We start from the raw sequence: 13,780 nt of genomic DNA, 5'->3' as shown, positions 1-13,780 counted from the left end.
CCAATCTGGTACTAGTAAGGTGTACTGTACCTAATAAAGTGACCGGTGTGTATATATATATATATATATATATATATATATATATATATATATATATATATATATATATATATATATATATATATATATATATGATCAAATGCAGCTACTTGTCTTTTTGATTTTCTTACTCTTATATTGTTCATGACTTACTATGTCTCACTCATATGACTTCTGATTTCATTTTAACTATAAGAAAAAAGCAGACACATTGGCATTGAGGTGGTACTCTTTTAAAAGGTACAGAAGTGTCCCTTTTAAAAAGGTACCAGCACTATGGCAATTTTTGTACCTTTTTTAAAAGAAGGTGAACACAAAAGGAGATTTTTTTTTTAAAAGTGTGTCTTTATTACTCTTTTCAGTATAATGAAATTTATTTTGCTTAATCTTTTCCAAATAATATATTTTAGAAATCTTAAATGGAATTCGAATTATATTTTCAAATATATTGAAATAAAGGTCCTAAATCTTGATTTTTTCAGTGTTAGTTGTATAAGTATGTGTTATTTTATTTTTGTCCCTTTTAAAAAGGCACCTCCACTATGGCAGCTTTTGTACCTTTTCTTTCAAAGAGGGTGAACACAAAAGGAGATTTTTTTTAAAAGTGTGTCTTGATAACTCTTTTCAGTATAATGAAAGTTAATGGCTCGTCCAGCTCTATGGCTCTAAAAACACCACCAGTGGCCCATATAATTCATGAACTGTACTTAAAGTCTTTTCAAACCAGAAATCGTTCAATTCACACAATCTTTCCTTGATGCATTCATGGGAAAAGTAACATTACCAGGAAGTGAAATTAAAACTTGGCAAATGGGGTGACAATTGACTGTGGCAGGTAATGCAGTCAACACACTGGCCAGTTTGGCACGTTATGATTCATAAATGATGTTCTGCCACTTTGCATGTAATTGCTATCCAGCACCCTAAATTGGAGACTCAAAATTAGCAAAACAATACATAAAGAGAGTCGTACACTGAGAGAAGAGACATGTTTTTAAAATCTGAACACAGTACAGATGTGATTGATGTCTGATAGCTCAGATGCCACAGTGCTTCTGATTCTTTTCATATTTTGATGTTTGATAGCAGAACATCTGAATGGTCAGGAAATTAAAAAAGAAGCTAAATTAGCCTGTAAGTGAGAAAGTTAATTTCAAACCATGTCCAATATAGTAAAAGTTGTCAATGTAGTCAAAGTTTAAGTTGAGCAATCTGAATCAATCTCTGACATACTATTGTTGAGGGAAAAGAGCATGTGAAATGTGCAGAATCAGCGTATTTTTTTGATCATTCCATATCTCTTTACAATAAAAAATGTGAAATTTTTATGTTTTATTTTATATTTTTTTCCACATGAGTCTTTATTTAGTGAATGGTCAGGTAGGCAGGGGTCAAAACAGGAGCAAAACATTAATAGGCAAAGAGTAGTCCAAGAAACAGGCAAAGGTCGGGCTAGGCAGAAAACTATGACAATTTAAAAACAGTCCAAGAATCAAAAACAAGAGAGAGCAAAACATGGAAGCAAGGAACATGGAACAATACTGAGCAAGGAATAAACGTGTCTGTAGTGCTTAAAATTCAAGTATTCTGTAAGGATGATCTGCAGCTGTGTGTGTGAAATCGAAGGGTGATCTAGAACTGGTGTGTGAGAGCCATGATGGGATTTGTAGTTTGGTAAAGTGGCAGATGTGTATTCTTCAGCAATGTGCAAACGCTAGATTGCTGGTGACCATGTAATGTAATGTGTATTTATTGATTGATTGATTGATTCATTCATTCATTTTCTTTTTGGCTTAGTCCCTTTATTAATCCGGGGTCGCCACAGCGGACTGAGCCAACTTATTGAGCACATGTTTTACGCAGCGGATGCCCTTCCAGCCGCAACCCATCTCTGGGAATAAAAATAAATAAATAAATGAATAAAAAATGCAATATACACATGTAATTACACACACACACAAATTTATCAGTGCTGCCATAAATTTTTAGCAATAACAGAACATTTTGTTTTGCCAGTAAAATATAAAACGTTTCTCTTTTGGAATAACATTTGATCTTTAATGAACAACTTCTTTCTGCACTTCTTTCAATAGAGAACACTTTAATAAGCTATTTATTCAGAATAATAAAATGAATGGATGGGGGCAGAATCTGTACACACTTTTATAGGTCACAATTCTAGGTAAATCTGACCCTGTATACAGATTCAGACATAGTACATGTGTAAACAGCCCACTAGAAAATTAAAAAAATGTAAAAAATTCAATTTTGGTCTGTTCATTACTCAAAGCTGCTACAAACTCACTGTTATGATACTTCTCTGTTCCCTTTGAATCCTTTTGGAGGCACCTCAATCTCCAGTCCTCATTTAATGTTTATTATTTTGAAAACAGCAGGCATGGACATTGTTAGAAATTCTCCTTTTGTGGTTCATGTTAGAAAGAAGGTTAAAAAGGCTTGGAACAACATAAGAGTGAGTAAATGAATATTACAGTGAAATATTTCTTTAATCAAAGGAACGGAGGGGTGCAACATAAATATGAAAATGTATGAATTTTTTATTATGCTTTTTTTTTTTCTTTTTTTTTTAGATATGGCATATAAAGGACCAGACGTGTCTGTTTACTGCACATCCAAATTCAAGTCAAATCAAGGGAGAACTGTCTGCATGTATCTACTCTTCAGTGGTGAAGGGGCTTTACATTGCCTCAGATTCAATCGCTTTACTATCCCTTAAGACAAAGTACATATCTTGGATGTTATATTTATATCATGTTAAGAGCATCAGTTTGCCATAAAGGCATTTGGTTTATTTAGTTAGAACTGTTATAATGCAGTTATCATCCATCCTCTTTTTATGTTCTATCTGTTGTAGACCACAGCCTAAAGGCATTCAGATTGTTTCCCATAAAGAGCCTGTGTTGTGCTGTGGATACAGTGAGCAGTTTAGGCAGGTGGTGAGCTGCTCTGAGGGCTCGGTGAGTGCTTTTGAGGATGCAGATTCTCAGTTCCTTATGCTCATAGGTGGGCCTTCAAATCTGAATGTAGTTATAGTGCATAGATTCAACTGAGGATTTCATTTCATGATTCTTAATGGGAAGCAAGTAAAAAAAAAAAAACATTTATTTAAAATATTTTATTACATTAACATTTGATCAGTTGATCTGTCTTCTTGACTAAAATGTAAATTTCCCTTTCAAAAATTGTTGCTGACCCTAAACCATACGTCTCAAACTCGATTCCTGGAGAGCTGCAGCTCTGCATAGTTTTGCTCCAACCCTAATCAAACACAGCTGATCCATCTAATCAAGGTGTTCAAGACTACTAGAGACTATTAAGCTGGTGAGAGTTGGAGCTGGTTTGAGCTAAACTATGCAGAGCTGCTGCTCTCCAGGAATGGAGTTTGAAACCATTGACCTAAACATACAAAAATGAAGGTTTCACCAATCTTAACCCTGGAGGGGAACTGTATTGAAAGAGTAAACATTATACATTTTTGGCCATATGGCTTGATGAATGATTGGGTTTTAATATTCATATTGAAAATCTTGTCAAGAAGCTCAGGACTAAATTGGGTATTAAGAAAAAAAAAAATATCCAAAACTGTTTCTTTTCAGTGATAGATTATGGAGATGTAGTTTATATTCATGCAAACCTGTCGTTATGAAAAAAGTTTGACAGTATATATCATGCTGCAATATGATTTGGAATGAATGCATCTTCACGTTCCCATAATTGTACTTTGTACAAAATGGTTGGTTGGTTTTCTCTGCGCCAAAGGAAAAAAATGCAAATGCTTCTATTCACTGCTAAGGCATTATTGGGTAGATTGCCATCTTAAATTTGTAACCTTTTATCACATTTATAGATAGTTATAGTACACGTAATTCTTATAAATTACAATTAACTGTTCCTATAGTGTGTACAGAGTTTGGTAAAACAGCGTTTTCCTCCTTTGGCCCTACATTATGGAATGAAGTGCAAAGTGTTATCATGTTAGAAACAATTCATTCATTCATTTTCTTGTCGGCCTAGTCCCTTTATTAATCCGGGGTCACCACAGCGGAATGAACCACCAACTTATCCAGCACATGTTTTACGCAGCAGATGCCCTTCCAGCTGAAACCCATCTCTGGGAAACAAACATACACACTCATTCACACTCATACACTACGGACAATTTAGCCTTCCCAATTCACCTGTACCGCATGTCTTTGGACTGTGGGGGAAAACCCGGAGGAAACCCACGCGAACGCAGGGAGAACATGCAAACTCCACACAGAAACGCCAACTGACCCAGCTGAGGCTCGAACCAGCGACCTTCTTGCTATGAGGCGACAGCACTACCTACTGCGCCACTGCGTCGCCCGTTAGAAACAATCCCATCTCTAAATATTTTATGTTCTAAGTATTTTATGATATTTTATTTGTGTCTAATGTTGCATTTGAAACTTTTTGTGCTGTCATTTCTGCCAGGACCCCCTGGTAGAAGAGATTTCTAGAAAATTAGAAGAGAATTTCCAGTAAAATAAAGGATAAATAAAACATAAAATAAAACTAGTAACAATGTAGTTTTTGTATTTTAGTTTGAAGGAAAATGTTTGCTAATCATTAAAGTTTTCTTTAAACTTCATTGTTGATTTGAAAGATTTAAATTCTAAAAAGTATATGAGTCTGAAAGGATTTGTTCACCCAAAAATGATTATTAATTAATTTATTAACTTATTATTGTCATTAATTACTTATCTCATGTTGTTCCAATCTCCTGAGACATTTGTTCATCTTCAAAACTCTAATTAAGATATTGTAGAAGAAATCTGAAAGTTATCTGACCCTCTATGGAAAGCAATAGTCCCGAGACGCTCAAGAAGTCAAAACCCAGACAAGAACCAAAAGCATTGTCAAAACATTCCTGTTTTGTGAGTTCAGTAGTTCAACGGTAATCATGACTGTATGCATTTACTACAGGCAGTGTGACATATTGCCATTAGAGTCAGCAACACACAGTTGTTGTATCGCCTGTTGTAAATATGAACCCTGACCTGATGTGGGATACTAAGGCAAAAAAAGCAGTTTTAACAATTTGGGACACAAAATTTACACTTTACAATAACAGTACATGAATAACAATGTGTTAATATGTAAACTAACATTACTTTATTATGACCTAATGATGAGTTAATGTATGCGCTAATCATGAACTAACTTTAACTACAACAAGAGTCACATGAGTTCATGTGTGAATAATGACTACCTTAATTGTTAGTACATGTTTGATTGTTAATTAATGTATTAAATACTACATTAGTTTATGCTTAATTTAACCATCATGAAATCATGAGCTGTTATTGTATAATTATATTGTGACTTCACTTGGGGGGCACATCATCATTAACCAACTCCTAACTACTCATGAACTCCTTATGTACGCCCGTCTAGTGTGTTTACACTGAATAACAATAGAAAAGTGGGTAACACTTTAGTTTATGTCACAATTCACTGTATTAACAAACCCTTAACCAACACTGCTAGCTTAATAAACTGTTAATTAGCTGTTTATTAATAGTTAGTAAGGTAGAAGTTTGGTTTAGGTTTTGGGTAGGAATAGGGATACAGAATAAGATCTAATTGTAACTACTAACGAACAGTTATCATTTTAATAACAGGCAGGTATTAAGCCAGCAGTTAATAGCATGAAGTGTGACCTAAACTAAGGTGTTACCGAAAAGTGCTCTGTCAACATCGACAGTTAAACACAGGAGTTGATGAGTAGTTAATGAGTAGTTAATGCTGATGTGCCCCTCCAAGTAAAGTCATGACATAATTATACTTTAACAGCTCATGAGTTCATGTTGGTTACATTAAGCTTAAACTTAAATGTTAATTAACACATTAATTAACAACATGTACTAATAAGTAATTAAGATAGCCGTTATTTACACATGAACTCATGTGACTCATGTTGTAGTTAAAGTTAGTTAATGATTAGCACACACATTAACTTATCATGTATAAAGTAATGTTTAGTTTACATATGAATGTATTATTTTTCATGTACTGTTATTGTAAAATGTTACCCAAACTTTTTAACAGGGCTTTGTATGATTACAGTCGAACCACTGAAGTCACATGGAGTGTTTTGTAAATGTTTTTGGTTGCTTTTCTGGACTAAACATCTTGTGACATCGTTGTTGTCTATGGAGGATGAGAAAGCTCTCAGATTGAATCCAAAATACCATGATTTGTGTTCTGAAGATGAACAAAGGTCTCAAGGGGACTGGAACAACATGGGAGTGAGTAATTAATAACATAATATACATTTTTTTTGTGTGAACTGATCATTTAAGTACAAATTTGAACCCCTGACAAGCTAATTTTTTGGTAAAACAACAGTCAAGTATCAAAGTTATCCTTTAACGTATTTGCTTCAATTCAGGTTATTAAAATCTGGGATGTGGAAACCGGAGCTCTAATATTTGAATTTGGATGCGCTCATGGAGAGTCTGCAATAACCTGTATGGCCTTTGACACTAGCGGAAGGAGGTTAGTAGTAAAACTATATGCCTGGTGCAAAATTCAGATTATTTCTCTTATCTTTGTGTATTTCCACCAGGCTAATGACCGGTGGGAGAGATGGCCTCATAAAGTTGTGGAACTTTAACAATGGCCAGTGTGTGAAGATACTCAGCAGAGGTCAGTAATTCTTCATAATGTGCATTTGATTGATTTTCGTTGCTCCTGACTATGACTGATTATTCAGTGCTTTGAATTATGATCCCACATTACCTATAAATCTGCTGTGAAGTGAATCCCTGCATTACATTTCTCTCCAGAAGGAAAATGTCCAGAGATTTGTGACTGCTCCTATCTGACACTGCACGGAAACACGTGAGAGTCTCTGCGCCACAGTCTTCACGGACATTATGCACTTAATTTTTTGGCTGATTCTTTTTTTTATTTGTTTGGCCAGATTTGTGATTTCTGTTGGTTGGAGCCGCAGGATTGACATTTACTTGGTGAGTATAAAGTGACCAGCCTGCTTCCCTCACGACCTTATTTTATCTCAGAGTAATTCCCCAGATGACTCTCATAAAATGGTTGACTGCCATGACCTGTTTTTTTCCCCCTGGTACTCTGGCCTTTATTGCTGTTCACTCCATTTCCATATTTCATTTACTTCAGTGTTTCTCCCTCCTCAGAAGTGCCCGAGTGCTGTTTGGTGTGGTTTATTCCTCCATTCCCTCCTGACAGTCCATTATTTCATCTGTTACAAGAGCTTTTGTTCACTTTAGAAAAGAGAATCTGAGCTCTGTGGAAAAAAGATACCCTAAACGCATGATTATGACACCACTGGAGAGTACATATTTCACTTTTATTGAGAATTTTCCCTTCCATCTCTTGTCAATTCTGTATTAAGTGTTCAGGGTAACTTGATTTATTCATTCTTTCATTGGTAGAGGAAGATTTAATATGAAATATGGAACAGATCAGACTGTCTTCGATGATTTAATATAAAATATAGAACAGATCAGACTGTCTTCATAGTTTTATGAAATGTTACAATTAGGATTGTGATAATATTTGTGAAAGGACAAAGATTTTAGTTATGTTTTGCATATAATGTATGTGTTGCAGTCAAAATTGTTAGCCCTCATGTGAATTTTTCATACTTTTTCAAATATTTCCTAAATAATGTTGAACAGAGCAAGGGATATTTCACAGTTTTTCATATAATATTTTTTCTTCTGGAGAAGGTCTTGTTTGTTTTATTTCAGCTAGAATAAAAACAGTATTAATTTTTTAAAAACCATTTTAAGGTCAATATTATTAGCCCCCTTAAGATATTTTAAATATTAAATGTATTTTCCCCCGATTGTCTTCAGAACAAGCCATTGTTATATAATGGCTTGCCTAATTACCATAACCTGCCTAGTTAACCTAGTTAACCAAGTTAAGCCTTTAAATTGCACTTTAAGCTGAATACTATTATCTTGAAAAATACCTAGTAAAATATTTTGTACTGTCATCATGACAAAGATAAAAGACACCAGTTATTAGAAATTAGTTATTAAAACTATTTTGTTTAGAAATGTGTTGAAAAATAATCTTAACTACTCATGAACTCCTTATGTACGCCCGTCTAGTGTGTTTACACTACAAAACAAAAGCAGGAGGGCTAGTAATTCTGACTTCAACTGTATATTGTTTCTTTATAAACTGTTAATATACAATGAGGTTACATAAAATATTATTGAATCTAGAGATCACAGATACATATTTTAATTTGGATGCAATCTTCTGCTACTGAAAAGTTTGATTAAACCTATTGATAACCAACAGATTTAATTATGTTATATTATATACAGCTCTAATATAGCCTTTATTTGTTTTTTTTTTGAGACAGTTGTCAGTTTACTACTAAAAATATTTTTTAAATATTCACGTTTGTCTTTTGATCTTTTTTTCCTTTAAATTTTACATACAAGCAAGCAATATGTAATTTGTACTTTAACATGTTCTCTGCATCTACAAACTGACCATTCGAAGTCAGACTTATAAAATGTACCACCTTCAATGTCTATGTGCAGTCAATATGTATGTTTGTTTTGCTAACGCACATTGTTATTCTTTAACTGATCAATTTGTCTGTGCATAAATTGATAGGTTCAATAACATTCACTGACTCAATAAATTCATTCACACACACTCACTCACTCACTCACTCACTCACTCACTCACTCACTCACTCACTCACTCACTCACTCACTCACTCACTCACTCACTCACTCACTCACTCACTTTCCTTCTGCTTATTCCCTGCTTTATCAGGGGTTGCCACAGTAGAATGAACTGCCTTTGTGCAAGTTAATCCACTGAAAAAAGTTTGTTTTAGTAATTTTCAATCAAAGTCTGAGCATTTGCTTGGAGTGCCGGTCCTTCTCTGATGTCTGCATCAACAGCCACAATATTCTTAACCACGCCCCTCTTACCATTAGTTTGCTATGAGGGCATGATGTGCAAAAAGAAAACTGCACTCCTTTCAATATACTGTTTCAGATGGAGGTACATCACTTCAATTAAAGTTTCAACAACTTCCAGTTCACGTGGACTTTAATGCGAGTGATTCAATTAAATTCAAGAGACTATGAACAGAAGAGTGCAGAATTGCTACTTATTATCTTTAAAAAGTAATCAGATGGTATTATTTTATTGCTTTTGACAGGACTCCAAAGAGGAAACTCAGTTCATTCAGAGACCAACACCTTCCTGGCAGGAAGACATGGTATTAGCAACATCCATACACATTTCAACACATGCCTTCACTACACTAGAGCACATTGAGTAATGTGTTGATATTTCACACACAGAGGAATGGACACAAAGAAGATATCCTGTGCATTGCTCACTGCACACCACATCTCCTGGCCACTGGCAGTTTTGATGGGGAGATCATTGTGTGGAACGTGGTGTCTGGACGCATACAGTGTCGCTTCCAGACCCCTCAGTCTCAACAAATCAGCAGTTCTCATGGTACCAATAATAGATTTGCTGATCCTCAGTAAGGCTTTTCACACTTGAATTAGTAAACCCCAGGGAAACGGGAGTATTATTTCAGGTTTCACACTGTCAAAGAAAGGACTGGAATTCTGAGAACATTCAGAATTGCATCAGAACTGCATCAAAAACTCTGAATAAGACATTTGAGGTCTCGCGAAATAAAAAAAAAAGTAGATTTATTAGCTAGTGGGCTTGCAGTTTGTCACTCCCGCCTAAATGGATCAACAATTCTCTTTACGTCACCTCATACTTCATTATCTCATCAAATCTTGACCAATCAAATGCTCTTTAGTATCTGACATGCCCCTCCCCCTCTAAGACGATGCTCATTTGCTTTTCATTTGATGCGCTTGACCTCAACCACTAAAAATTAAACACTATTGGCTGTTTTTTTAAATGGGGAGGGACTACTCTGTCATTCACTCTCATCATCGAATAAAAAATGCATATTTCAAAGCACTTCACGGGATCTTTAAGAATAATTTGTCAGAGATGAGAAGAATCAATGTTTGAGATTACAGCTTGCTGTAGCACAAACCTTTTTGGGGCATGTTTTTGGCATACTTTCTTGGAAGAAATGTGCCATAGAATGAAAATCTAGATATAGCTGAATAGACAGGCCTAGCTGAATAAATGACAGTGAGCCTCAAACGCCATTGTTTCTTTATTTTCACATAAATCCCATGAGTGTAAAAGTTCAGTTAAAAAAACAGGCCAGTTGGAACAAAAGACAGACTTTGACGTTTGAGGCATTTGATTGGCCACAAAGTTTCCTAGTGAGATTACAACAATAAGCTTATATGTACTATGTATGTGGGACTCTTATTTTGAAAATGGACCCTTTAAAAAAAAGAGTAAGCAGTTTGTAAAGCAGGCAACTATTCATGACACATCTGTTCACAGCTTATCAGAATGCAAAATGTGGGATATACAGATTATAAGTTATTTAAGCTAAATATATATTCAAATATTTTTGACAGCTGAAATTTGATTGTTTTGCAAGTGTGTAGTTGTGTATCTGAGCATAGCTGGAGCATTAGAGCAGAGCTCATTAATATTCACGGCCCTTCCAAATATGGTCAAAACCAACCATATTGCATTAGGGACAATTCATAGACCTGGAAATGTACCTGAAAACTATGTCTGGAAAATATTTGCACTTACCAAAACTGCATTTACAGTACTATAGATTAGGGTTGTTATGATACTGGAATTCGGTACAAATTGATACTGAAATTTTAAAAAGGTCAATTTTTCCGCAAACATTTCAGCACATTCTTAAACAGCGCTGATTTGCCAATGTGTACTTGTGCTCAACAGACATTACTGTGATTCGCTGTGAAGGTCATCATTTCACTGAACTTACTGAGTGTAAACACAGATACAGGGACACTGGTCACGTTGATCAGCTGGTTTGTCTACAAGCTGACATACGAGCGATCCGCTGATGAATCACAGCTTTAAAACGCTTCAGTGTCCCTGTATCTGTAGTTACACTCAGTAAACAGCGGTGTGTTCGGTGAACTGATGACCTTCACGAGCCAATCACAGTCATTTGTGTTGAACACGTGAATACAATGGCAAATCAGCGGTGTTTAATAACGTGCTCAGCAGCAATCCAATGTTAGCGGAAAATGGACATTTTTAAAATTTAAGTATCGATTGGAACTAAATTCCAGTATAGTAACAACCCTACTATAGACATAAGAAAACAATTTAACATATTGTGTCACTTCATTCTATGGCACCTTTAAAATATGTTAGTGTTGCAGTTGTGAGTACTAGTATTTTTGCCATTATTTAATGCCGAAAAAATGTCTTCTTATTAAAAGCATCCAGTGTGGTTAATAGATTATACGCACATTGCTATCATCGGCTCTGCTTTTCTGTGAACTAATTTGTGTTTGTTTATGTGTTGTTTTAAGCAAGAAAAAAAGTCAGAAACGCAAGAAAGCCTATTAACTTTTTGAGATAAATGCTTTATCTACCCAAGGCTGAAAATAGGTTTATGAACAAAGATAACCCAGGGTTAAACTCAGTGTGAAAAGCCCTAAGCAAAGCTACCATGTGAAAATTTTGAATACAAATCACAATTTGTAAGAGGATTTTATTGTTGTTTGATTGCCTACAACAGTGCAAAACACGAGTGTGCTGAACCTCATCTTCCTAAAGACCCGGGCATTTGTTCCTGAACTGTGCTCTTCTGCTTGGCTTGTGTCTTCAGGGTCTCGAGGTAAACCAGCCATAGCAATAAATAAAATCAATTCAAATACAGAAAATTCTTAATTCACTCTTAATATTTCCTTCATTTGCCCATAAAGGTTATGTTAATTTCTGGAGTGTTTTGAATGGTGGAAAGTTCATCGCATCTTTTCAAGCTGTAAGCATAAGAGTTTAATTATGAATTCAGTGTAAACACAATTAGCTCAAAGTTGTAATTAAAGCTGTTTTTTTAAAGTCTCACCTTCAGCAGCAGATCACAAAACTGGCTTTAACACAGGACGACAGCATGCTTTTTACTGCAGATCATGTGGGTTTTATCTATGTGTACAATGTCAAGCAATACGCAATGGGGCCTGAACAAAACCCGCCTGAAAGTAAGGACAGTCCCTATTGTAATTATAAGTTTCAAAGTTGTTATTAATGTTGATGTTGTTTCTTATTAATATTCATTTCTAGAGATAAACTTCTGGCGAGCACACATACGCAGCATCACGAGGTATGTTCAAGGTGTGAAAAGAAAAACAGACTTTTACTATTATTTCTGTCTATTTTTGTTCAAATAATGTCACTTGACTTTAAGGAATCTCATTAATATTATTTTATTTCATCCCAAGCTTAAAGATAGTGGACAAGGACCAGTTTCTGCTTACCTCCTCGATGGACTGTTCAGTGCGCCTGTGGAATATTCATGGGGATTACATAGGTACATTTGATAACAAGCTTACAAGATGTCTTGATTTTTCTCAAAGTCTTTTTGCATTAACCATGGCTAAATGTGTCAGCAGCACACCAATATTTACTTTTGCGACTTCCTATTGACCTTATTCTTTCACGTACAACCAGCCATTGAAAGCTTTTTGTCTCACTGACTTGAATTGCATTTTACTGTTAAAGCAACTTGTTATGCTGCAAACTTGTATTTATTTATCATATAGTTTTTTATTTTTATGTATTATCCTAAACACATTTGTTTTGTGCCGTTTATTATATTCCTATTAATTTCCTCATTTCATAAGTTATAAAACAATTGCAGAAAAGAATTATGCATAAGTTAAGGCTTTTGCATTGCAGAATAAGATCACTGTGTACCAGACATATTCCAAAAAAACAAAACCAAACTGCTAAACTAACTTAGACTTGTCATAAACATCTACAGGGGTAAGACAATGAAATTGAATTCATTATTATGGTGTAGGGCCATCTTTTTTGGCCAATACAGGATAAATTAATCTTAGGAATGACATATACAAGTTCTGCACAGTTTCCTGGGGGATTTTAAGTGATTCTTCTTGCAGAATAGTGGCCAGATCACTACGTGATGCAGGTGAAAAAACATTTCATGACTTGCTCCTCCAAAACATCCCAAAGTAGCTCAATAATGTTTAGATCTGGTGATTGTGGAGGCCAGGGGAGAGAAACTACTCTGTCACCAGTCTTGCTGTGTGTATTGGTGCATCATCATCCTGATACACGGCATCGCCTTCAGGATTCAATGTTTTAACCATTGGGTGCACATGGTCCTCCAGAAAGGTTGTAGTACTTGGCAGTGATGCGCCCATCTAGCTCAAGTATTGTGTCTAGGTAATTCCATGATATTGCACCCCAAACCATCACTGGGTGGTGCACTTTTTTGGGGCTTCTCCACACTGTAACTCTCCCAGATGTGGGACAGACAGCAAAGGTGGACTCTTCAGAGAACAATACATGTTTCATGTTGTCCACAGCCCAAGATTTTCACTGCTGGCTCCATTGAAACTGACGTTTGGAATTGGCTCGAGTGACCAAAGGTTTGGCTATAGGAGCCTGGCCATGTAAATTATTGACCCTGTGGAGCTCCCAACGTACAGTTTTGGTCATCAAAACAGGACAGTTGAGGTGGTGAAATTTGCAATCAATAACGACCCCCCCCCCAGGCTGGTGAAATTTAGCCATGAAACCTTCAACGCTAAATCGGCCAGTG

The 13,780-nt window shown here is 35.5% G+C and overlaps 1 protein-coding gene across 1 annotated transcript in view; it reads left to right on the top strand.

Moving 5' to 3' along the window:
• wdr95 (WD40 repeat domain 95) overlaps positions 1 to 13,780 on the top strand; it is a 28,333-nt gene that overhangs the window by 13,599 nt on the left and 954 nt on the right. Inside the window, exons 14-26 of the mRNA XM_056473916.1 lie at positions 2,631 to 2,782; positions 2,915 to 3,017; positions 6,476 to 6,582; positions 6,653 to 6,732; positions 6,873 to 6,927; positions 7,010 to 7,055; positions 9,263 to 9,322; positions 9,408 to 9,570; positions 11,732 to 11,830; positions 11,919 to 11,977; positions 12,056 to 12,194; positions 12,277 to 12,316; positions 12,435 to 12,523. Coding sequence (XP_056329891.1) covers positions 2,631 to 2,782; positions 2,915 to 3,017; positions 6,476 to 6,582; positions 6,653 to 6,732; positions 6,873 to 6,927; positions 7,010 to 7,055; positions 9,263 to 9,322; positions 9,408 to 9,570; positions 11,732 to 11,830; positions 11,919 to 11,977; positions 12,056 to 12,194; positions 12,277 to 12,316; positions 12,435 to 12,523 — 1,192 coding nt within the window. The remainder of the gene's footprint in view (positions 1 to 2,630; positions 2,783 to 2,914; positions 3,018 to 6,475; positions 6,583 to 6,652; positions 6,733 to 6,872; positions 6,928 to 7,009; positions 7,056 to 9,262; positions 9,323 to 9,407; positions 9,571 to 11,731; positions 11,831 to 11,918; positions 11,978 to 12,055; positions 12,195 to 12,276; positions 12,317 to 12,434; positions 12,524 to 13,780) is intronic.

Source organism: Danio aesculapii, chromosome 15 (genome assembly GCF_903798145.1).
Source record: "Danio aesculapii chromosome 15, fDanAes4.1, whole genome shotgun sequence".
In the NCBI taxonomy this organism is placed as follows: Eukaryota; Metazoa; Chordata; class Actinopteri; order Cypriniformes; family Danionidae; genus Danio; species Danio aesculapii.
This window is presented reverse-complemented; position numbering and strand designations above follow the sequence as displayed.